The sequence below is a fragment of the Oryx dammah genome, unplaced genomic scaffold (assembly GCF_014754425.2).
Source record: "Oryx dammah isolate SB20612 unplaced genomic scaffold, SCBI_Odam_1.1 HiC_scaffold_14, whole genome shotgun sequence".
NCBI lineage: Eukaryota > Metazoa > Chordata > Mammalia > Artiodactyla > Bovidae > Oryx > Oryx dammah.
Window position 1 is genome coordinate 23,261,622 of NW_024070198.1, and position 25,757 is coordinate 23,287,378.

General features: G+C 55.1%; 1 protein-coding gene across 4 annotated transcripts in view; it reads right to left on the reverse strand.

The window, feature by feature from the left end:
* SH3PXD2A (SH3 and PX domains 2A) overlaps positions 1 to 25,757 on the reverse strand; it is a 259,112-nt gene that overhangs the window by 15,822 nt on the left and 217,533 nt on the right. For 3 of the 4 annotated variants that reach the window (XM_040254321.1, XM_040254320.1, XM_040254323.1), the window contains 3 exons: positions 12,507 to 12,620; positions 8,652 to 8,735; positions 3,570 to 3,687 (listed from right to left, as the gene is read on the reverse strand). In XM_040254321.1, coding sequence (XP_040110255.1) covers positions 3,570 to 3,687; positions 8,652 to 8,735; positions 12,507 to 12,620 — 316 coding nt within the window. The remainder of the gene's footprint in view (positions 1 to 3,569; positions 3,688 to 8,651; positions 8,736 to 12,506; positions 12,621 to 25,757) is intronic. The other variant, XM_040254322.1, reaches the window with a different exon arrangement.

The following is a 25,757-nucleotide window of genomic DNA, read 5'->3' on the forward strand; positions in this document are numbered from 1 at the left end:
AAGTCAGGCAAACATGTGACCTTGACATGAGAAGATTCTTCAGATTTTGGATTGCCTAAAAGGTAGATTTTACCATGACCTGCTGCCTCACAACAGCAGAGGGCAATTCTAGAGATAAGAAATGAGAAGATGGGGACTTCCCTGGTGGTCCAGTGGGTAAGACTCCACACTCCCAGTGCAGGAGGCCCTGGTTCAATCCCTGGTCAGGGAACAATATCCCAGTGCCACAGCTAAGTGTTTGCATGCTGCAACTGAGATCTGGTACAGCCAAATAAATACATAAATAAAAATAAATATTAAAAAAAAAAAGAAATGAGAAAGTGAAGCTCCAATACTTTGGCCATCTGATGCAAAGAGCTGACTCACTGGAAAAGACTCTGATGCTGGGAAGGACTGAAGGCAGTCCATGGGTTTGCAAACAGTCGGACACAACTTTGTGACTGAACACACAGGCACAGAGTTAAATGCCCAGTTGGAAAGGAAAGTATGATCAGAGAGGTGAAGTGGCAGCACAGGTAACAGTCATGAAACCTGAGTTCTGGTCTATAGTGCTTTGGAACATGATCCTCTCCTGGAGCTCAATTTTTTTTTTCTCTTCTGCCAAGAGGCCGGGATAGAGTAGCTGCAAACATTTATTCAGAAGGACAGACATAGTGAGACCAACTGGGAAGATGTGTATAAAGAGTGCCCAAGTGGGGGAAGCATCAACTGCAGGGGGAGCAGACAGATCAAGTTCACAGAGCAAGTCCACAAACAGACCAACGCTAAAGGGGATGACTCAAAGAACTCGGGTGAGGATGGGTTATTCAATGAATGATCTGGGGATGACTGATGATCCATCAGGAAAATCCAGTGAGACTCTGGCCTTATAACTGTAAAGCAATATTAAAAATGCAAGTTGTGAATATCTCCTTAATCTTGGGGGTTGAGAAAATCTTTCTAAGTGGAACTCCAAAAGCAGAAACTATAAATGAAAAGCCTAAATAAAGCACATGACTGGATAAAATTAAAGCCTTTGGTATGGCAAAGCAAAAACAAAATGAAACAAAACAAAACGAAAACAAAACCCCAAACCCATAAACAAGAGCAAAAGGCAAATGACAGGGCCGACCTAATTTTAGGGGATTTGCTGACTTCTGAAAATAAGCTTTTCCCTTTTTCCTTCACGGTGTTGAGCTTCTACCCAAACCCACTGGGAGCTTACTTCCTGGTCCAGCAATTGCTGGCCAATGCCCGAGAGTCTGCCCCTGCAATGTCCCTGCCTGCTCCCTGGGACATCTGGCTGTCTGGAATGGCTTCTCCACGCCAGATGTCTGACAGCAGCACCCCCAACCCCTCACCGCCTGCCTCCCTGATCAGGCCTGGTTCTTGGGGGCTTATTAGGTAGGAGAAAAGGGAATGGAAGTTCAAGGTTCTAACGTGTTTGAGCTTTGCTGGAAAGCTCAGGTAGGAGGTGGCTTCTTACGTTCACTCACATGAATGTGTGGGCAGACTGACCCAAGCTGGTCTGTCTGGCCCCATTTTGGGGCTTGGAAGGCACATATCAGTGAATAAATGGATGGAAGTCAGAGAGCTGGCAGATAGAAGCACAGTTTCAGGGGTGGATGGAAGCAACTAGCAAAGGTGCCTAATTTTACGTATACCAACCACCAAGGCTCAGAGAAGCAAAGTGAGTAGCAGAGGGTCACACCATGAGCAGCTGGCAGCATCTTGCTCAGAACCTGGTGCCCTTCATCTAGGAAGACGATGAACCAGCTGGCCACTGCGAGCACCCTGTCTGGAGATGAGGGGCTGGGTCTCCTGGGGTGATGGGCAGGAGTGCTCACTGCTCAGAGGGCTCCTGTTCCAAACCCCAACGTGCTCATTTGGTGTTACATGGATAAAATTAGATTCCAGACGGGAGATGCAAGGGAATCAGGAGTGGCTGTGTGTGCTTGGGTCCAACTTTGCTCACATCTGCTTTCCAGCTCTGGAGCACAGAATGACTCCAGAGGAAGCGAACTGGAAAAGGAGGATGGGGAGAGAGTGGGGTGGGGGGGAGAGAGAGAGAGAGAGTGTATGTGTGTGTGTGTGGGGGGGGCATGGAGAAGAGAGGAAGTAAGGATCAACACAGAGCCTGGGATGCTGGGAAATGGCATATTTAAGGGGGTGTTGGCAACCTTCTTAAGGTGGAAACTTTCAGCAGGGTTTTCTCAGTTGAAGCTCCCACTGGCTGAATGGCCATGCCATAGGGACAACTGTTGACTAGATGAACCAACTCAGTGATTTCATTGGTCATTTTAGAAAACTAAGAAAAAACCCCAGCAGCCTTGCAGATAACCTCCGGGTGGATGATTTAGGTTAGCAGCCTGCTAGAATGTTCCCTGGCCTTCCCATGCAGGCTTGTGGCAGCTGGATTGTGGGCTTGGCACTAGTTTCCATTGTCCAGGCACATACTCCTGAACCACCTAATGGGACAGAAAGGGGCACCTCAGCCCCCAGACTGGTATGCACAGGGTGGAGGGGCAGGGGCGGCTATGTCCTGGCAGGTCACACTAAGGTTCTGGTGGCCGGTGATCTTCACCTCACCCATCAGCACAAACCCATCTTAACACCACATGGTGCGCCGTGTTACAAGCAACTGTGCTGTGAGTACCCCCACCACCTGGGCCACCTGCGCCCTCGGTGGGAGAAGGCTCTGAACAGCACCCTGCCCACAGAGGGTATGGGGTTCCCAGGTGTGGTGAGGTGGTTCTCATAGCCCACAACAGGGACTATTGGACATCAGGGTTACAGGCGGACAAGAGAAACTGGGTAAAGTCATCACAGCTGAACTGCTTCTAAAGAACCCAAAAACACTTCCTGGGAGTAATCCCCTTAGCTGGCCTGGGCAGAGGGGCCTGGAGGGCAGGACCTGGTAGGAAGATGTCAGTGAAGCCTCCAGGGTTGAGCCTTCTTCCTCGAGCATCAGGAACCTCCCCATTCCCCTTCTCACACCCCCAGATGGGTTTCTCAGCTGGGAAGCAGGATGAGGCCCAAGGAGAGGGAAGGGCAGAGCAAGAGCCCTCTGAAGCAGGCCTGGGCCCAGGCCTCATTTCCGCCGTAGCTCTCTCAGCTATGGAGCCAGCCCTGCAGAGTGGAGCAGCTGGGGCCAGAGCTTGTGTCTGGGGACACTGGTGCTGAGCCGTGGGCAGCAGGGGCCGCCCGCTGCAACCTCAGCAAGGCCTGTGGACGCCGGCATTCCAGGTGGCCCAGGCTGCAGAGCACGCCAGGCAGCCAAGGCCGGACACAGAAAACCAAGTTCAGATGTGCTGGAGCTCTTGGCAGACGCACAGGGAGGTATTGCACCACAGCCTGCAAGCCGAGCTGGGCCCCTGCGCCCTGCTGGCCACGGCTCGGCTCTGCTTTATGTGTCCCGTTTATGTGTCCCAGGAGGGAATCTGCAAGACGGGCTCCTCTGTCAGAGCAGTTCAGCTGTGTGGAGCTGAAGCAGACAGGCTGGGCCGTGGGCACCCGGTTCAGTCAGGATCTGCCTATCAGCCGCTGCCCAGGACCGGCCTGGAGGCACCTCACTCTGCTGGGGCTCCTACCTGATGTACCACCAGCCCTCCAAATTCTTCCGGATCACCTCCACGGTGACTCCCTTCTCAAAGCCAATCTCGTCCTTGCTTTGGCTGGCGTAAGGCTGCACAGTGACGTACTTCTCCTCTGCGGGTGGTGGGTGAAGCAACAGAGCATGATTATTTGTGGACAAGGTACGGTCCTTTCTCTGTCTCCCTTTCTGCCCTGGCCTGGCCTCACTTAGTTGGTGCCTGGAGTGTGCTGGGTCAGCCTCTGGCTTTCCCAGGAAAGGGAGGAGAAGGGACCCGGCCTCACAGCTGCACCCTCAGGTGGCCCTGCAAGACCCAGGCCACACAGAGCTGGCTCTCCCAGCCTCCCAGTCCCACAGTTGCAGCCACGGTGCAGGCAGGAGCCTGGAGTCCTCAGGGCCCCTGAGAATCCCTGGACTGAGGGCAGGGCCATGAGGAACCTAGCCCTCATGGGGCCTGAGTTAGGGAGTCTGAGAACAAACCTGGATATCCCCTCAATGTCTAGAGGCCCCTCAGCAAGCCCTCTCCTTCCTGAACACGCCATTCATGCCCAGGCCTGCTCTCCCAGCCCTTCTCCAGCCTTAAACCCCTCCTCTGTCCAGCCTTCCCATAGCTCCAGAGGCAGCTCAGTCCCCCAGTGACTCAGCTGATCACCCGATCCCATCATTTCCCCAAGGGAACCCGATGGGCGTGCTTATGCGTCTGGTTAAGGGTCCCATGGCCATGCTGAGCAGTACAGTCAGGCAGGAGCCCCGAGCTGGCTAAGATGACCTCACCACTTGGCGGAACCCCACTGGGAGCTGCCTGCCCTGGGCTCCCCATAGCACTGCACTCCCTGCCTGGGGCTCCCCAGGAACTGGGAGAGGGGCATCTTGTGGAAGCTGAGGCACAGCATGGCGGGTAGGTGTGGGGGCGCTGGGCAAGTCACGTCTTCCTGGATTCCCTTGGGCTCTCTCCTGGCAGGGACCCTGTGCCTCCAGAGAAGTCCTTGCTCAGGCTTCCAGGGAGGTGCTGAGGACGGGGAGACCCACCACTGGCGGGGCACGGACTCCCTGCCTCCAGGGGGAGAGCCTCCCTAGAGGAAGGGCTGGGGAGGGAACACACAGCCCCACCCTCGCCCTCACCAGAGAGAGAGAGTGGCAGAGGTAGACAAGGACACCGACCCGCAGAATACGCTTTGGGAGGCTCACCCTGAACCTGTGCTGTCCTCTAAACCTGGATTCTCCCTGGGGGCTCAGAGTGCCTGGCACACAGGAGGTGCTCCAGAGGGTCTATGGAGTACACTGAGGAGGAGACTGGTGGGCTGAGCTGGGGCAGGATGCTGGCACAGAGGCTGGCTCTGAGATGGCTGCCCCTCACCCCCTCAGCTGGACCGTGACGGGCGGCCTGCTCGAGCTCTGGCAGCAGTGGAGGAGGGGGCAGCTGCCACCCTAACCCCTGGCTCAGGGGGGTCATCTGTTCATTCTGCCCTAGATTACTGGGGTCCTGTCCGCAGCCCTGTGCTGGTGGAGACAGCAGCTCCCTTTGGGGTGGAGGCAGCTGTCCTGCCCGGCTGCAAGGACAGAGCTGGCAGGCTACTGGCCAAATCTGAAAGGCTGACAAGGGGCCAGAGGTAGGCAATGCCTGCCCGCCCCCCCAAGGAGCCTCTTTTCAACTGAAAGCGTTTCTCAGCATCGACTCACTCCTGGAAGCTTTCAGATTCCAATCCAGCCGTGCTGGGGAGAGCCGCCAAGACCGCCTGAGAACCTGGTCCGGCCAGATTTTGACTTGGGCCTTTGAGAAGTTCCATGTTGTACAGTCCAGGCCCCTGCACTCCCACCCATTCCTGGTCTTGCTCCATTTTCCAGTGGGACACCGTAAATCCTGGCTCAGGCGGTGGGATCCAGGGTCCTGAGGTTGGGGGTGAGCCGAGGCCTGGCCTCCACATTTTGCCTTTGCTCAGTCGGGCTATTTTTAAAAGGCTGTGGTTCACGCAGGAAGCCATCATTACAGTTTCCCTAGGCAAAGCTGCTTTTGCAGAGAAAAATTACAGCTCTTCTCTTGGGCAGATGAGAGGAGCCCTGCCCTGCCGCACGGCAGAGGACAGGCCAACACCGTATCATAGAGGGCCAGGCTCCAGCACCAGCCCCCCCCCAGCCTGTGTGCTGAGGACAGAGCTCTGAGGGCCAGGTCAGAGTCCTGCTTTCCCCTGCTGCTCCTGGGGTGGGCAGACCAGGGATGTCGGTGTTACCCAGGGAAGCTGAGCTGCTCCTGCACAAAACCCTCTTCATGGTGGCCCTGCAGCTAACGTGAACACAGAGTTTATGCTCTCTGGGAACACATGGGAGTTTATGCTCCTGGAAGAGACCTGACTGGCTTGGGGTTTGTCCTGCCCTGTCACTAGAGGTGCCAGGAGGTGAGAATTTGGAGCCCTGATCCCAGGCAGGGCAACTCTTCCAACCGGTCTGTACGGGGGCTCTGTTTTCTGTCACATCTGGCTTGGATGATGAAGGTGTGGGTTACACCCGAGTGGACACGTGGCCCATGGTCTCAGTTCTTTTCTCCCAAGTTTCTCTGAGGCAGAGCAGTGCCGGTCCTTTCACTAAACAGGGGCCACAAATCCCACCTCAGGAGGCCAGAGAGGAGGATGCCTAGACTGACAGAAATGACCTGGTATAGTGGGGGAGTATGCAGATTGGGGTGCAACTGAGTCACTTGCATTGGTTGCGATCTCTAGAAAAGAAGTCCCTTAGGAATCAAGTTGAGAGAAGGGGTCTGGGAGTTCTGGGGGGCACCTCTGGGCTTCTTGGAAGTGCCGAGGCTGTGGTCACTCTGACATGCCATCAAAGGTTGGTTGCCATCTCGCCCCAAGGAGGGCTGGCCAGGCTGCCCATGGGGTGGGTGGGTGGGAGGTGGACAGGCCTGTTCTGGTTCTGGAGGCAGGGGCTGGAGAGCCTTGCAGTTTCCAAACCACAGACGCCTCCTCCTTCCAAACACTTTCCCCTCCGTCAGCAGTCTCCCTGGCTCCCCTCCCAGCCCCCACAACTTACTCAACCCCGCTGCAAGAGGCCTTTTGATTCCAAAGGCCTGGTTGGCTGCGGGACTCAGGGAGTGGAGGCCCCGGGGAAGCACTGCTTTTCTCTTGTCTAGTTAGGTACAGCCCACTGCCTGCTCCCCCCTCGGCAGCTCGGCTGTTTGCAGCGAAGCTTCTCCCAGCCAACTTTCTGCATTCTCCTTGGCTGCCTGACTTAACTTATTAGGGCAAAGACTGGGAAATGCTGTTGTTTAGGTCTTTCATTTAAGAGAGAGAAGTTGGGGGCCCGTATTTGCTTGCATATTTGCATATGTACGGGTGGCCACAGAATGAATGCATTCAGTTGGGTATTTGTGTCCACTTACATCATCGTATTTTTATAACTGTGACTACGCTGCTGACATACTTGTGATATAAGTTATGATATGTGAGTGCATATGCCCTATACATGTACTTGTGAGGTAGCTGCAGAGGAGTGCCCATGACGTGGAAGTGTGGATAATGCATTTGTGACAGTAAAAATAATGCAATCGTGGAAGGGTCTACACGAGGCTGCCTAAGTGTGCATCTGTGAGCGGCCATGTGCAGGGAACTGCAGGTATGCAGGCGTGTAGGGGCTGGACGGGCAGTGTGCTGAGGCCCTCAGGGTGGTGTGCTGGTGGTCGTGCTTCACCGAGTGAAGTGTCCGTGAGTCCACGTGGTTGTGGAGACAGAGGTGTGCTTGGGGTTCAGTGTGTGTTGGTGTTTGGAGTGGACACAGAAGGGGATGGGGGAAGGTAAAAGTCTTCCTCCCCGTACTTTTTCCAGGCCAGGGTCCCACTCTCCTTTGCTGCTGAGGCTCAGGGCTGTGTGGCAGCCTGGCCCCCCACCTTCCTCCCTCTAGGGTGCCTTTGTTTCACATCCAGCCTGTTCTTTCTGCTTCAATGACTTGGCCCCCTGCCCTGCGCCAGCACCCAGGGTCCAACCCGTGCTCCACCCTCAGGACAAGCTGGGCTCCTCGCAGTCAGTGCTCTGACCTGATGCTGAGCCACCCCCAGTAGAGTCTAGGCTTGTTGCTGCTTGGGGCAGACACCAAAACCGAGTCTCACAGTCATTCAGAAACGCTTTAGGGGTGGAGTGGGAGACCCGGGGCATCCCTGCTGTTCTGGAAAAGCCAGTGCTCGTGACACACCCTTCTAGCTGTGCTGTCATTGTCAGGAACACGCCCTCAGCTCCCCTCGAGGCAGGAGACACGGGCCACCCACTGGCCTCGGGGCTCCCGGGGCTCCCCTCGAGGCAGGAGACATGGGCCACCCACTGGCCTCGGGGCTCTGGAGATGTTTAGAGGTTTGTTCAGAGGCCCACCCCTAATTTCCCTACCTCCCAAACTCCTGGTTTTCGGAAAGGCCCTAGACTGGGAAACGTCTGGGTTCTCAAGTCAGCCTTTGTGGCCGGCCAGAGGCCTCCCTGGAATCATCTTGATAAGGCTAAGGCCCATCGGGCAGGGCTGGGGTGCTCAAGTGCCTGGCTGGACCTGCCCCACCCTTAGAGCTGGCGGGGCCTGTGCCTTGGACCCACAGGGTCTAGACTTTGGTCATTCCAGTTTCCCTGGAACTGGAGGAGGTGGGAATGGCTCCGCCTCCTTCCTAGTCTATCCCTAAACCACTGCCAGGTCGGCCAAAGCCAAGGAAACCCCACCTTAGAGGAAGGAGGCAGGGAACAGCCAGGGTAAGGGCAGGGACCAGGCAGAGACTCAGACCCGCTCAGTTCTCTTAATCTGTGGTTTCAGGGCCAACATGGCCCTTCTCAGAGTCCAGCTCCCCCACGATCCTGTGTAAGTCCCATGACCCTGCCCCCAGGATGCTGGCCAAAGCCAGAGCCATCCCCAGTGTCACCCCGATTCCCAAGCAGCCCCTGCACCCTCCCAGGCCCCTCCCTGCCAGCTAGAGTAGGTGAGAGGACAGTCCGACTGGTGAATCTAGGTGAGGAGGCCACGGGGCAGAGAGGAGCAGAGCCCAGAAAAGGAGGAGCATTAGTGAGAGAGAGAGAGGCAGCAGCTGGGGGTGAGCAGAAGCTAGCTCCACGGTCACCTCGGCTGTGCTGCCTGTTGACCATCCCGCCCAGCGTCCACCGGCGATCCAGGCGCCGCAGATGGGCCTTGCGTCTCTTGGACACTGGTGTGTGAGATGGCGATGGAGCACGCGGCCGACGGGCACCGGCGGAGAGAATGCAGATGAGGATGAGATGGGATGGGGGGAAGAGGTGGAGGGAGGGGAGGTGCGCACCCCTAGGTCTCCACATGCCTGGACCAAGCCCCAGGGGCACAGACAGGGCTAGATGGGCACAGAACTGACCAGTGACATCGCTGGCAAGTGGCAAATAACCCAACCAAAGCCAAACTGTGTGGGTTATGCCCCTGAGCCTGCGAGGGGCTAAGACTTTAGAATCCCAGCACCTGAGAGGGGAAGAGGCTCCATGGCTCCAGCCCGGTACAAGGATGACCCTTGGAGGCAGACCCGGAGGAAAACATGCCTCCCACGATCCCTGGGCATTGATGGCTCCCAGGAGCGTTTGCCCCCACCTCCACCAGAGTTCACATCAATCTCCAATCCCCATCCACTCACTCAGCAAGTCCTGCTTGTGAACCTGCCATCATGAGCCAGGCACCGTGTGCAGAAGGATAAATGTGCCCAGGTGGAGACTTGGGGTCCCTTCCGTGGGGGACTTACAATTCTCACCATCCTGGGTTTGATTTGTCTTTGCTTTTTCAGTAATCCCCAGTGGATCAAATCTGCTGAGGGCTAAGTCTCCACATCTCTGCATCCCCAGGGCTTGGCGAGGGGCTGACCCCTCTGAAACATTGCTGAGTGAAGCATCATGACACAGGAGGAGACCACAGGCCTGGGAATGTTCCTGCGCCACAGGCTGCCCACTGAATTTCAGACAGTGAGGGACCTGCCTCCCAGCTGCTCACTGCTCCACACCCCTCCTCTCCACACAGGTCCTCTGGCTGCTGTGGACCAGCTCGACATGCCCCCTTGCCTTCCCAGGAGACACCACATGGGTCAACTCCCCCACTCCCCACCCCAGGCACTACAGCAGGAGGAGGGAGCCAGGCTGCCTGTGTCTGGGGGAGGAAGGCTGGCAGCTAAGAATCAAACTGTCCAGACACACACCCAGCCGCACCCCATCCAGGCCACCTGGGAAGTACTTGTTTTTCCAGAGGCAGGAGAGTAGCCTGTTTGACCTGCTTCCTGGAAGCGGGAGGCCTGAGGGATAGATTCAGTCCAGGCTGCACTGCCCGCTTACTATGTGACTGTGGCAGGCTGCCAGCCCTCTATAAGCCCGTTTCCTCATCTGTCTTTGGGGTTGACACCATCTGCCCTGGTGTGAAGTGAGACAAGGACTGAGTGGGCTCAGTGGAAGAGAGATGAGGTCCTATGTGAGGTCACACTGGGAAGAACCTGAACAGCTGACCTCCCGGGGTGTGTCCACCTGGTTTCTCTGTGGGAAGAGGAGCTTCCCTCAGCTAATGCCCAGCCTTGGGCCATCTTAGCAATAAGTAATGTTTACCCAGTTTAAACCAGGTGCCAAGACCATCTCACAAAGGCCCCAGGTAGTCAGCACTCTGCCCACTCTAGAAATGGGAGGCCAGAGGCGCAAGCATGGAGCGCGAGCTGTTAGGGAAGCTCTGATGGGATGAAGGGGTCCAATTTCTATCTGCAGGACTCAGGGGGTCTATAATGGGGTGGCAACAGGGCCAGGGCAGAGATGGGCTAAGGAGGGACCAGGGTGGTGGGACCAGTGTAGAGACTGGTAGACACACCACAGCTGCTGGGCCTAGGGCTGGGGGACTGAGCCTCGAGCCCTTCTGTAGAGCTGGGGGTAGATGCCCACAATGTGATGATGGAATTCACAGCTGTCCAAACGCTTCCGGGGTACTGGCACACACATCCTATCAGAGCGTGCAGAAGAACCTATTATCAGAAGGTTCGCCTTGAGCATACATGTGTGCACACACACACACACGTCCTCTGAATGAGGAACCTGCGCTGGCTGCCTGGTTTTTACTCCATCGAGGTCAGAAGTCTTTACCACCCACTACTGCTTGTTCTGTGCAAAGCACCCAATCTCTCTTCAAACCAGCTTGGCAGCAGTGCCCACGCAGCCTCTCAGGCTCTTTCCTGCCCACTTGTGTCCTGGTCCTCCAGCAGCTCCCAACGTCTCCACTCTGTCTCTCTTGCCCTTACCTTTTCAGGAGGGGCTCCAATTCTATACACACTCTCTCTTGGAATTGCTCATAAGCAAAATGCATCACAGAGACGCATTCAGCATGGTGGGAAGACCACCAGCAGAGGAGACTGGCCAGAGGCTCAAGCCTTACGAGGAAAAACATGTGTCTAGATCTCCTGAAGCCTCAGTTCCTGCATCGGGAAAATGGAGATGGTGCCAGAACCCTCCCTACCCTGGTCCCCAGCGAAAAGTACCAGGGCAGAAACCTAGGAGTGAGTGAGGCCTCAGGTCACTCTAGGGACCCTAGAGTTACTTCTGAAAAGCCCTGGGATAACCTCCAGGATGTGGAACTGGACAGGAGCTGAGTCCCAGTGACTGCAGACAAAACAGACCAGACTCAACTCAGGGGCTGCGACCCTGCACCGCTGCAGTGGTGAGATGGAGAGGCCAGCCCCCGACCTGCACCGCTGCAGTGGTGAGATGGAGGAGAGGCCAGCCCCCGACCTGCACCGCTGCAGTGATGAGATGGAGAGGCCAGCCCCCGACCTGCACCACTGCAGTGATGAGATGGAGAGGCGCAGCCCCAGGGCTTGGGGAGCAGCCAGGAAGAACAAGCACCTGGACTGAAGATGACAGCCCTGCCCGATGGGGCCAGGGCCCTGGCACAAGGCAGACAGGCGCTGCAGGGGCTGTGGCACTGATCAAGGAACTGAACAGCAGCGTTTACAGGGGAGGAAGGGCAGCGCTCCAACTGCCCAGTAACCGACATTCGGGGGAAGGATGAATAAGGAGCTGGCGCTGGGCGGGCTGCTTATTTTGGCCTGGGCAGTGTGGAGTGGGGGTGGGGAGGGGCAGGCCTGGAGGTGGCCTGAGCCCTGGGCGGCGGGCATCCATCCCCCTGGCTCTCAGAGGTGCCCAACTGGACGATCCTCACTGACTGTTAGGGCAAGCATTCCTGCTGCCAGAACTAGGGAGGTTTGGAAGTCACCAGGAGCAGGCAGACTTGCTGGGCTCTGGCAGCCTGCTCTGGGGAATACCCAAGTCCACTGGACAGGCTGAGCAGGCCAGTGCTGGCTGCGGGGGAGGGGCGGGTTCTTGGAAATGCAACGGAGAAAACCCCAGAAAAACCTCTTGAGGCCAGAACTAATCAGGGAGGCTGATGGTGCAAGGGTTGAAGCCAACCCTGGGTTCTGGCAACACAGAGAAACGACTCCCCCACCTACCCACCATGTCCGCACCCTGGGCTGGGCTAACAGGTGCCCAAAGGGGAGGCCTCCGAGCAGACTGTGAACAGCAGAAGTGGCATGCACGCGGCCCCTTTGGGGTCGTCCCTACCACAGAGAGCACAGTGTGGGGTGGGGGAGGCAAAGGTGGATCTTGGTAGGGACCCCCAGAGGAATCTAGGGCTTCTGGGGGGAGAGGGAGCTGTAGGGGATGAGCCCTAAGACTGTTCTCCCCAGTCTCTGACCCAAAGTTGTCAAAACCAGAGACTCAGACCCTAGGAGAATCTCCAGTCTAGTTTGAGTCCCATGCAGGACCAGAGAGGACAGACCTGGATAGGAGGTGAGCTTGTGGGCTTGGCCCCAGGGAGACGGGCTCCCAGGGGAAGTACAGGCACCATGATCCAGTCTTTTTAGAGTTTCTGATGGTCTTAGGGAGAAGGGTGGGAAAGCTGTATCATCACCCTGCCCCTTGAACCTGCAGGCCCTTACCTTCTCCATTCTTGGAGGTGTTGATATCTGAGTCGTCCCGAGTACCATTCTGGGCCTCCAGGTAGGTGGCAGGGACCCAGCCCTGCTCCTCAGAGGTGCTCACGAACCACCAGCCTGCAGCAGGGGCAAGAGAGAGCACAGCCATGAGAGTCCGTGGATGGCCAAGGTGGGGAGGCAGCCAGGACGAGGAGGAAGGAGCAGCGAGGAGGGCAGAGCACAGAGCCACATGGCCCTGGGCACCAGCGAACGCCTGGCCCACATCCAGGCTCCTGGAGCCCAGGTTCCTGGCTGAGGAAGGAGAGGCCAACACAGTCCCCGAGAAGAGGGGGCCTGATGGACCGCCATCCACCCACACAAACGTGTGATACATCTGAAAATGAAATGGACACAAACATGTGATTCATTTGTGACACAACGATATGCCCAACACAGGAAAGTCACCTTGCGGGAAAGGTCAAGGGGGCTCCAGCCAAACAGAGACCACGTAGGGTCTTTCAAGCCCACTAGGACCACTGGTGTGACCTGGAGTTTGACCATTTTCTCTGGTTTAATGACACCTGGAGGTAAAAAGGCCTCACAAATACGTTCTCACGGTCATCGCTCCCCCTTGCGGGCCAGTGGTAATTTCACATTGGTGCTGCTGCTCACAGCGGCCTTCAGTGTGTTGACAACTCCATCACAGTAAGTGGGCACTGCACCCTTGAGTGACCCTCGACGGTCATGGCCCAGCGATAGCAGTCCATTCATTTTCTTTCCCGAATGTTGGCTCATTCATTCATCATTCAGACAAAAGCTGAGCCAAATACTCCAAACTCTGAAGCCGTGGCACTCCACTGTCTTTCCTTCCTAGGAGGTACTTTTCACAGGAGCCTGTCTCTGCTTGCCTCCCATTCTGACTATTCCCTGCCTCCAAAGCCATCTGGCACCGACACTCTTTTCTGTCCGTGACAGAGCTCACCATGTCCAAATCTGGACTGCAACCTTTCAGGAGACTCCAGGGCTCCTCCCTGGGCAGCACACTGAGGCTCCCTCACTGCCCACAGCAGTGAGCGGCTACCCAAGGAAGGGGCACATGGGGACCTCCAGGCTCTCCCAGCTGGGCTTAGCACTGGGAGGTGGAGAAGGCTGCCTGGGGCCGCTATGACAACAGTGGAGAGAGGCAGAGGACAACGGTTCCACCCCTGCACAGGAGCTCACACCCAGGGTCATCACCTAGGTCTTCAACTTCCAGGGCTCCGGGTCACAGGGCTGGGATAGCACACAGCCTGTGGTCTAGTCTTGAAGGCCCATTGCACTCCACCTTTTCCAAGAAATTCCACAACACTGCATGCAGCTCTGCAAAGCTTATGAACCGCCATGACATCTGTATATACTGTAACAGCAGATACAGTCTTTGTACGTTTGCCCACACCCACACAATGTCCAGCACCGAGAGTGGACCCTAAGTAGAACTAGGGACCCTGGGTGATTAGGTTGTGTCCATGGAGGTCATCAGTTGTACCAAATGGACCACTCTGGTGGGGGATGTTGACGACAGGGCAGGGTGCTTGCGTGTGGGGGGAAGGTGTATATGGGACCCCTCCCACTCAATTTCCCTTGACTTAAACTGCTCTAAAAGCAAAACAAAGTCTTAAGGAAAAGAAAAAGTTTCAGACAAGGGTTTGGACTTCTGAGGCCCAGCCCTTAGCTGGGTCACTGCCCCAGGGGACTCAGGGTAGAAGACTTCATTCTCTCTGTGCCAGATTCAGGTCGATCCCACGTCCCTCACCCAAGGGGGATGGGTGTGAGCCATGCGCACACTCCGGGCCTACCCACCCAGGCAGCCCTGCCATCCTCCCTCCAGCCCTGGTCATAGCCACGTGGCTGCTCGGGAGGCTGTGGCTGAGAGAGCCCAAAGCAGCCAGAAGGCATGGGCTTGCAGGGGTCTCTGCCTGGGGTGGCTTCTCCCCTTCTCTCAGGCTGTGGCAGAACTTTCAGGAACCCCGACTGTCCCTGCCAATAGGCCCCAAGCCCAGTGTTCCTCCCCAGAGTCTGACTGGACGTCACAGAGCTGCTCACCTCACAGATGTTCCCGCCCTACGGCTCTGCCTCCTTGACCACAGGAGTGGGTGCATCCGGCCAACTGTGTCTGACGGGCCTGTCACCTCCCCAGACACTGTAATGGTTCACGGGCTTCTCCAGGAATGGACATGGGTGCACTGGCGACCTGAACCCTAAGTCCCACATTAACCAGGAATCGCAGGGGTGTGGGGAAGAGATGTCCTGAGAGTTAAGCAATAAAGCAAAATCAGGCAATGGAGAAAGTCAGTCCCGATGACCATCACTTGACCCTGGGGCACAGAGGTGCTAAAGCTAGGCCGCCTGTTGGACGTTCTCATTACAGTGAACCAGCGAACTTCCTATGCTGTTCAGTTGAGCCAGAGCGGGTTTCGTGCATGCACTTAGTCAGCAGGGTTCAAAACAGAAGGTCTGCCATCATGACTCAAGTTTGGAGAACAAAACCCAAGTCCGCTGGGCACCTGCTACCACAGACCTCAGGGGAGAAGGATGGAGACCTCCGAGTCACTCTTGGTAAGCGGCCCTTCCCCAACCAAACTCCCCCTCACAGGATAACCTCCAAGAGCCCAGAAGAACAGTCATCACAGTCCCCAGCCTGGAGTCATTTGGGGAGGGTCTGGAAGGCTGAGGCTCTCACACGCCTGCCCAGGTCCAGGTCCAACGACAAAAGTTCACAGGCTTTGGTCACCACACCCTCTAGACCCTCGTCAAACAGTGTCCGGGGAGATGAAAGACCAGTTCCAGCCCCCAGAGCCAAGCGAAGTCCCAGGAGGCCAAGGTAGTGCCCTGAAGGCCTAGCCTCAAAGGGAAGCCCTTCTTCCCCGAAGAGGACTCCCCAGGATGGGCTCAGGGATCTTACGGTCATCAGACGGAACAGGGAATGTGTCTGGAGGAACAAAAGAGCTTGGGTACGTGTGCCTCCTTGAGGATTTGCTCAGGTCTCTCCATGCCCAGCCCCTCCCAGCCTGTTTTTCTATACCAAGGTGTGCCCATTGCCCGCTCCACCCTCTAAAACAACCGACCTGCTGTCTCAGTGGTAGCATAGTCCCTCCTTTTCTGTGTGAGCCCATGGCTTCCCAGGAAAGCAAGGAACTTGGCAGTCTCCTGGATGGCCGGGCTGACTGTCAGAAGAAGCTTTCTCTCTATTTCGGGACTCGGCCCCAAAGGCATCCTCAGCAGAGGCGAAGGAGGCAAGCTCCTCCATGGGCACCAGGAGGACTTGTGGGTTTCCTCCATCAGTCTCATCCGAGTTTGTCTGTGTTCTCACCAGTGAGTCTTCGAGCCTGCTGACCTCCTGGTGTCCTCTCTCCCAACCTCCTCCCATAGCAATTTCCAGACCAAAGCCCTATGTGGACTTTTCTCATTGACTCCAAGGGTTTTACAGTCCCAGAATTTAAGGTTCTTCTCTGCTGGTGGCATCGCTTCCCCTCCTGCCTAACTTCACCCTTTGAGAACCTTCCATGTACTTTCTGCTCCCTCCCTTCCCCCCAGGAGCCAGGGATCTGGGGTGGAGGGATGAATCTGGACTTGTCTGTGTAGAGTATCTCCCCAGTGCAGGGCAGAGCTGGCCTGCCTCTTACCTCTGCCTGGCATAAGCCTGGCACTCAGGGAAAGCTGGGCAGGGATTTGCTGAGGGGCTGAGCATGTGGCTGAGGCGCCCAGTGGGCAGGAAGGTGTGATGGTCTGTGCCTCACACTGCTGGGTGCCCCTGGATGTGCCAGGGCTGTCTCTCTGAGTTCTTTTTGACCTCAAAACCTCTGCTGTATGCCAGGTTTCTGTGGAGCCTGGGCCACACCACTGGCAGACCGTGATCGTCCCTATCTGCCTGCTGCACCCCAGGACTTGGGGCTGAGACTCTCCTCTTCCTCACTGCTCTGAGGTCCTGCCAACCTTACCTGAGGACACTCCAGCTCTGACACATGCAGAGCTGGGCTGTGAGGCTCTGAGTCCCAGGTCCCTCCCGCAGCAGGCCCTGCAGAGAAGAGCCTGCCACTGGACAGGCTCGGTCACCGCCCACGAAGCAGAGATGGACAGGCTGTCACCACCCAGGCAGGCGCTGGCTGAACATGGGCAGGTGCCCACCCAGCTCCATGCAGAACCCCCGGGAGCCCTGGCACGAGTCACACAGTTGGGCCTGTGGGGGTGGCTCCTTGGGCCTGCGCCCACTGATGGCTGCTGGCAGGCCTCTCCCAGACACCAGCAGCTGCAACTGGGGCCCCTGAGCAAAGTCACTGTGTCTTCACCAAGGAGCAGGTAGAGCCTGAGCCACCCTGGGTGCAGCCCAGCTGGTCAAGACGGCTCAGGCATCAGCCAGCCCGCAGGCATCCCCGGCTCCCCTCTAGCGCACACCATGTTCTCGCTCCTGCAGAGGTGCACAGTGGTAGGCAGGCAATGTCCACATAGGCCTGCATGGGTGGGTGCCTGTGTGCATGGAACAGAGGTGTGTCTATACAGGTATCACACGATGATTAGAGCCAGGTGCTGAGAAGAGCACGCCAGGGGCTAACATTACACATGTCACTTGATTTCATCTTCAAGGACCCTGTGAAATAACTTACTGTCGTCACTATCCCCACTTTACAGATGTGGAAACTGAGGCAGAAGAGATCACAACCAGGAGGAGGCAGAGTTGGACTCAAAACCAGGCACTCCAGCTTCAGGACCCATATTCTCACTACTGCAGAAGCGGGCCCGGTGCACCTCTGTACCACGCGCAAGGGTAGCGGTGACTCCTTGACGACGAGTATCCCCAAACACAGACACTTTACGCATTGCTGCCTGTGAGTCTGTCCACATTGCTGAGTGTGTGCTTTCTGTGCATACACCATGAGTAGAGTCTCAGGTTTGAGTGTCTATGTTTACATGTGAGGACCCTCTGGGGATAGAGGGTAATAATTGGGAGTCTGGAGTCAGAAAGACTCAAATTCAGCTGGAGTGCCTGATCCTGAGATGCTCCCCAGTCGGGGCAAGGGAGGACTACTATGTCCATCCACTCTTTTGAATGGGAAACTGCAAACTGATGTCCAGGAGCCCCGAGAGAGGAGCACTCAGATGCTGGATGTTCAGGAGAAGCCCCCAGGCTGGGGCAGTCCCTTCTGGGGTCCCCAGGCTGGGACAATCAATCATCTGGAAGAATCCTGATCTGGCCAAGCCCCCAAGCACCGCCTCACCCTGGCCTCTCCTTCTGTGAGGGCCACGTGTCTACAGCGCCAGAGAAGAAAGGACTTCAGCCAGGTCGGCCTACAGGCCAGGGCCCAGCCCTCTCCAGGAGGCAAAGGCCCAGAGAGAACAGCAATGTCACCTGTTACAGCAGCTGACCTGCTCGGTAGGACTCACTGAAGCCCACTTCACCATAGCCAGGAGTGGAGGGCGAGAGAAGGCAGAGCCTGGCAGGCCTGCCAGCACCTCCAGCTCGGGGTGGGGCAGGGAGACCCTCGGCCCACAGAGGAGAAAGCTCAGGTTCAGAAGCCAGTCTCTCCCTCTGTCCAGGCTAAGCATAATCTTTAGCTGTCTGGTCAATTTCAAAGCCCTTTCAAACGGACTCTAATTGAGGCTTCCCAGGGCTGGCACTGGGGGAGGGGTGGAATGGTGGGGGGCAAGAAACTTAGAGTCAACAGAGTCTCTCATGAAACACACACACAGACACACACACACACAAGTTAGAGATGGAGACAGACAGAGGGAAGGGATGGGAGGACCTGGGCGACAGATTCTCTCTCTCATGAAACACACACACACAGACACACACGAGTCAGAGATGCAGACTGACAGAGGGAAGGGATGGCAGGACCTGGACGACGGGTTTAGGGACAGGAAGCCCTCTAGAAGGGATCTGAGCCTGGCTAAGTGGCGGCAGGAAGTGGCGGGCACCCCCAGGCCACTGCTGTCCCCAGGGTGACCAGGCCACAATGGTCTCCTTAATGAGAGTGGATAATGAGCTCATTAGGGCCAGAGGAGGCCAGCTGCACACAATTAGGACATTAATAAAGCCTTCTGAGGTCACTCACAGCTCAGCCTGGGACAAAACAACTGCTGGGGGTGGGGGACCCTGCTGCCTTCCTCTCCCTCCGAAACTCTGTGTGTCCTTCAAGGTGTGGTCCTCCATGAGGTCTCCCCAACCTTCCCGTCCTGCTCACCCCAGGACGCAGTCCACAGGTACCTTTTATAGCCCCTCTTCTAAGACAGAGACCTCAGTTTGAATCCTGGCTTCACCTCATGCTCACTAGTGACCAGGAACAGGTCTGGCCTCCTTGAGCCTTATCACACCAGGCAGTGCAAGCCACCCAGAGGGATGCCTGGCATCCTGTGGTGCCCTTGGTGTATTGGGGACATGTGGTGCCCTCAACAACCAGCCTTTACTGAGCGCCTGGTATGTGCTAGGCCCTGTTCCAGGCAAGGGGATGCTGCAAAGAACAACCTCACTCAGGATGCAGGCTCTCCTTCCCCATCTGCCCTGAACGGCATCCAGGATGGACGCAAACACAACCTGCGCACTGGTGTTGTGGCCAGCGAGGGGGCTGGGCTGCCTCCCACCCGCCCTGGGTGCCCACTCGGAGGGCAGCGGGCAAGATGAGACAGGTGGGGCAGAGTTTGGAACACAGCAGCTTTTAGGTGACCTCTGAGCCTTGCCTTTCCCCTCCCTCCAGGTCCTTCACATGGTCTAACCCACAGCTGGCATCTGTGGAGTGCTGCTGCATGCCAGGCCTTCTCGGAGGGTTTCCCCATCCATGGCAGAAGGGAGGTGATGGAGCTAGAAGCAGAGGCAGAGTCCAGGCCTCACACACCTGCCTCCATTCTCTGTGTACACCTCGCCTCGGGCTCTGGCCCCCTCGTGAGACCGAAATGTCCTGGCACTCTCCTATTCTTTCCTCGGAGCAGTTTGGAGAAGAGAAGGAGGAATTTGGGGCTACTTGGTGGTAGATGGAGGGAGATGCTGAGGAGGAAGGGGGCTGAAGGGGGCCTGGCCAGGCACATTTCACCAGCCCTGCTCATCTGGCCACACTACAACTGGCACAAAGCTGAGACCCAAGGGACCACTTCTGCCCTGATGCCCTTCCCATGACCTTGGGGCAGATTTGAGCCTCCTATCTGAGAGTGAGCAGAGATGTGGGAAATACAGGCCGTCCATGGCATGCTGTGCCTTTAAGAACAACGAAAGGCAGCCACCCTGGGCCAGGCCTCCCCTGGTCAGAAGGCTCTGTCACTGCGGCCTTTTGCCAAGACACACTCCAGCTCTCAGCACGTGGCCTCCGCGGTCCAAAGCAAATAGGAACGGGTGGGAGCCTTCCCTCACACAGTGTACCCCCACAGCCCCTGCCTTCCTACCTGACCTATTCCTCTCGTCCCACCTCTGACACCCACCCCCCCTCTCTGTTGCCTATGGCCTGCCCCTCCCCCAAAGGGGGCTCTCAGGCCACGAGGGCCCCAGAACCTTCTCTGGGCGCCTGAGGCCTGAATTCCAAGACCATTAGCACAGGCTGCTACGTCACTGTTTGGAAGGCTCTGTGGAGTCTGTGGCAAGAAGACAGCGAGAGCTGGGCCACTGCCACCCCGCCCCCAACCCTGCTCCAGCCTGCCCACCCCACTGGATGGGCCCAAAAGCCCAGCGCTGGGTCCAGGCAGGCCAAGGGGGTGCACTCTAAAATGATGGCTAGAGGAGAACCACAGCTCGAAGCAAGGGCTCTAGAGTGAGGTTGCCTGGGTTCAGATCCCAGCTCCGCTGTTTACTAGCAATCACCTCAGTTTCCTCATCTGTAAAATGGACCTACAGTACACTGACATCTCACTGTGTTGGTGGATGAATAAATCTATGAAAAGTGTTCAGAACAGTGCCGGGTGCCTAGCAAGATGCATTGAAGAGCTAATAGTAAGGCTTAAGTGCACACTATGGTGAATTTTAAAGAACCAGGACCTCAAGGATTGGTGTCATGGTGGGCAGGGAGGCAGGTGGTCTTAGGTGTCTGGAGTCTCATGGAAAGACAGCCTCTTGGTGTCACTGCCATTTGGCCTTAACCTTAGAAAGGTCTACTCTAGGTCTCTACTGAAGGTCTCGTTCTGTGCTTGGCATGGGTTGGGGACCGGGAGGGGGACCCAGGCTGCCCCATGGCATAGATACAGTGCTGGCTGACGCATCCTTTGAAGAAACTGTCGGTACCAGAGATGAAACCAAGTGGTCAGGAAGAACACTTAGAAGACAGGAGGCCTAAACTGAATCTCAGATTAAATCTGGGGGGAGGGAGCGGGGGGAGATGGGAACCTGGTGGAAGGAACAGGACAGGCAGGCGATGCGAGTCCACGTGGCCCTCACCAGTAATATTCACCACACTTCACGGTGGGAACTTTTCCAGACAACAGTGCAAGGGGCAAACGTCTTCAACATCTCTGTCCTCCATCTACTCATGGAGCACAGCTGTGTGAGCTGTGGCCAGAGGTTCCTGAACAGAGGCGGCTCAGGAGGACAGGAGATGCAAAAAGGCCTTTTTCTAATATGATTATAAATGACGCAGATGGTGGGTGAGACGTGGCTCTGCAGGGTGAGTGAGGCATTCAGATGGAGGGAGGGCGGCGGCAAGAAAAACAGAGAAGGAGGGTGTGGGCTGTTCAGAACCAGCATGGAAAGGTTCAAGTCTCACAGGTGGACCCCTGAGAAAGGGCTCAGGACAGCAAAAGGGTATTTCCCCTGCTGCTCCAGGCAAGAGGTGGAATAAGAAAGAGGAGGTTTCGAGAGACTGAGCAAGGGTGCACACCTGGGGGCTCTCTGGGGAAGGGGGTACGAAGAGCCCCTGTCCGAGGCTCAGCCCCACATGGAGATGGAGACAGCATAGACAGCTGCCCTCTGTGAGCTCTCAGCTGGCCGAGAACCTTCCAGGCCACCGTAAGCAACCTGGGAAGCCATGGAGGTGGGAGCAAGGCCAGAGGACACAGAGTCAGCCATGATCTCAACACTCATAGCAGGAGGCAGATTCCAGAGTAGAGGCGACCTCCACATGGGTCCTGACGAAGGAAAATCTGGGTTCCCTGAGGGGTGGCTGGAGAGCAGTTCTGTGCATGATCAAGGCAGCGCTGAGCACAAACAACAGGAAAGGTCGGGCCCAGACCACATGGGATTCTGATCAGATGTGAATGCTGGCCTGGAGGGTCTGGGAAACATCCGAGCTGAGCCACCCAGACCTTCGGGCTCTCGTGGTCCTGCTGAGGGCTGCAGGGCTGCAGTACTAGACTCACAGCTGACAGCTGACCACAGAGGTTACATCCAGAGGGGATCTGACGGCTTACTGGTTACACCCACTGGGAACCTGTGCCACTGGGTGTTTTAATCAGTCATAGTATGAAGACAGAGGCTGTGTTGGCCGCACCGTCTCATTTAGTAAAAGTGGTGCCAGGATCAGGAGCCAAAACAGATCTCAGCAGATGGTAATGACAGGTCAAATCTGACAAGATGAAAAGTATTATAGTAAGTGGAGAGACGAAAGGACAGGGCTTAGAACAGTGGTCTTATAATTCACTATCTAAACTTTCTGGAGTACATGGGGGCATTATTCATAATTACGCCAAATATTAGGTGCCAATTGGGAGTGTCTCGGGCACTTGGGTTGTATGGGTCACCCTACTTGGCAGCGAGGATGAGAAGGGTCCTGGAGTTTGAATAGGGTAGAGAGTACGCCTGTGAAATCTTAGGCTGCACTGGGATTAGGAAGCACCTGGACCGGGTGACTTACCCAGATGCCTGGTTTACAAGGAGCAGTCCAGGATTGGTCCTCAGGCCTGACTCCTAGCACAGCATCCCCTCGGCTCAGTTTAAAAATGACTCCTTTGTCGCTACCTTTGCAGAAAGAGGCCAACGCCGTCTGCTTTTTCCATTAGGTCCCCTAAATCTCCATCTGACAGATGAACCAGGAAACCAGTCCTTTCATCTGTTTCTCCTCCATTCTGTTGGTCTCCACCAAGCGGACCCAGCTCTCAGAAAAGTCATGGGCATGGCTTTTCCCCCTCTTGCCATACCCCGAGGAGGGGGCTAACAGGTAGATTTCTGCCTCTGTCTCTAGGTAGCCTCTCCCTCATCCTCTCAGAGCCCACCCAGTTGACAGTTTTCTGGCACAAGATCTCATCTGAGGTCTTTGCCAGGAGAGAGTGACTTTGGATCAGCATTTCTCAAACCTCAGATATTTCCACACCACTGACTTTGGCCATATCCTAGAACTACGTATACTGTGGTTCACATAGTAACTATATATTTAAAGCAGTTCCCCCCTCTTTTTTTAACTTCAAGAAAATAATTTGTTTAGGAAACTTCAGATTGCCACCATGAATAAACAATTAGGACCACTGGTCCCAACCATGAAATTACAGAGAACAAAACAAGAGAGTAAATTTGAGCTGTGCTGTGACTGAAGAGGCCGCATCTAGAGACTGCTTCCTTTTTGTTACAGAAGATTTGTTAGAGAGAGTCAGAGTTGACCATCGAGCTGAGGTAAATCAGGCTTGTCTTAGAAATAAAACAAGGTAAGACGAAGGCTTTTTGTTTTTTTCCATGTGTTGTGGAACAAACTGCCTCTCTGTGTCATCTAAAAGCATCCCATTTGCCATGGTGTTGTGTGGGTGACATTTCTAAGAAAAAGACTGTGGGCTAGAATGATACTTGGTCATCCAAAATGGCTGATGAAAGACAGTGAAGTCCTCATTAGTGAGATGAGGATATTAAGTAGCATGGACTTACCAGGGTTGTGCTGGGGAATCAGAAAGAAAGGAATAGGGGCCACCTAGCAATGTGTCTGCCGTGTGTATGTGTATATCCAGCTTGGAGGAAAAAGCTGAGGGAACCCTCTGTATCTGTTACACCAGTCATTTCAAATATAAGGGGTTGTCTTTATTCTTTTAACTAGTTTACTCCAAGATGAAGTATACACGAGTGAGTTTGTATACTTTCCCCCTTTTCTCTCTTGGCTAAAAGCAGAGGCTTCTTGATCCCAGAATTGAGTTGGTTTCAACTAAAAGCCTTAGATGGACAACCATCCCCTCCCTTCTAGCTGAGTTCAGCCCCTCTTGAACTGGCGCAAAAAATAAAAAACAGGGGCAATTTCTACTTTAAAGACTATGTCCATAAACAAGACAAACCCACTCCGCAATTTGTCTAGGGCATCCCTCCCTCCAAACCCTGCTTCTTTAATTTCTGGGGAATTTTAAATAGAGGTCTTACAAAAACCCGCACCGCCTGACGTCAACAGTTCTCTGACAACGTGGATTCTTCCACGCGGTGTGGGGAGCAGCCGCCGCGAATGCTGATACTTTTCCGGGCTTCTTTCCCAGTTGGAATTTGGGAGCCACTGGTGTTGCCTAGGAGTCTGGGAGAAGAAAGGTACCAGGAAGTGTCCTGCCTGGGGACCTGTAACTGTGTTTCCCAAACTCTGGGCATTACAAAGCAGCGGTGCATGCGTCTCGGTCGCACAGTTGTGCCCAACTCTTTGCCTGCCAGGCTTCTCTGTCCATGGGTTTTCCTGGCAAGAATACTGGAGTGGATAGCCTTTCCCTTCTCCAGGGGATCTTCCTGACCCAGGGATAGAGTCTCTCTCTCCTGCATTGCAGGTGGATTCTTTTATTGCTGAGTCCTGAGGGAAGCCCTATAGAGCACCAGGCATGCAATTAAACAATCTGAATAACCCCCTGTGCCACTGATTTAAAAAAATAAACAAAAAGTATGTTTCCAAAAACCATTTACTTATGTTACACTAAATGGAAAACTTGTATCCCTTGGCAAAGATAGAACATAGCTGAAAAAATACAATGAAACAACAATGCTATGGATTTCCAGCAAGATACTAAGGCACATTCTAGCCAACACACTGAGACGGGGGCTAGAATTTCCCTTGGTCAAACAAACAGCAGCAGCAAGTTTCAGCCACACAGAAGCCCCACATGGAAACTTTCCTCAATGTGGAGTGAAATAACTGAAAGGAAGTCACCTTTTCCTGATGGGATTCAATGCCGTTTAATGCTGGGTCTGCCGCTCACTTATAGGACCCACTCTCTGGGAAACACTGATCTTGCAGAGGAGCCTTGGGTTAAGGATATGCAGCCCCTTGATTTATATCCAAGCTCAGCCACTAGCAAGCTCTGTGGTATTGTGCAAGCCATTCAGTTTCCTCTTCTGAAATATGGAAACAAAGGCCTCTCCCTACTTAGCCTTGCATAGCTATGCTGAGGAAGAGATGGGAAACATGCTTTGAAAAGTCTCTGGATTGTAGGTGGATGGGGGTGGAGGGGGTCATTATTCTGAGCAGGTTGAGGAACTTGATGGACTCCTAACTTCCTCCTGCCCCCGACTCCCAGATGCAACTCACTGCCCAGACTGGATGGTGGCCCTGTCCGTTAGAGAAAAGAATAGGAAAATGTCACTTGACAATATTCTTGCACAGTAAACCTTCCCAATAGCCACATGGATTTCAACATATTATCATCATTTTATAGATATGGGAATTGAGGGGCAAAATGGTTACATATAGCTACTTAGTGGCACAGTGGGATCTGAACACAAGCCTTTCCTGTGGTCTAGAAGGAAAGGCCCCCCATTATGCTGCTTTTTTTTGCTTTAAATATAAATTTATTTATTTAAATTGGAGGTTAATTACTTTACAATATTGTATTGGTTTTGCCATGTATGGCACAGGTATACACGTGTTCCCCATCCTGAACCCCCCTCCCTTCTCCCTCCCCATACCATCCCTCTGGGTCGTCTCAGTGCACCAGCCCCAAGCATCCAGTATCATGCATCGAACCTGGACTGGCAACTCGTTTCATATATGGTATTATACCTGTTTCAATGCCATTCTCCCAAATCATCCCACCCTCTCCCTCTCCCACATCATGCTGCTTTGTGCACACCCAGCAGAGCTGAGAAGCCCCAGACACGTTGGTCTTTCTGATCCATCGCTGCCCAGGCCTTATCTTTCAAAACCATTGCCTTTGTGAAGCTCCTGTGACTCTGAGAGCTGGCCTTCTGCTCTCCTTCCCTCATGCTCTCCCTGCACCCTGACCTTGGGTTTGGGTTGGCTGTCACGCCAGCTAGACCAAGAGCTCCTTGAGGACAAAGGCCACGTCTTGCTCATCTTGGTATCCTGTTGAGCCCCTGCCTGGCAAGTGTTTGACAAAGAAGGGACTTGGGGAGCAGCTGTTGAACACGAAATGCAGTAACAAGAT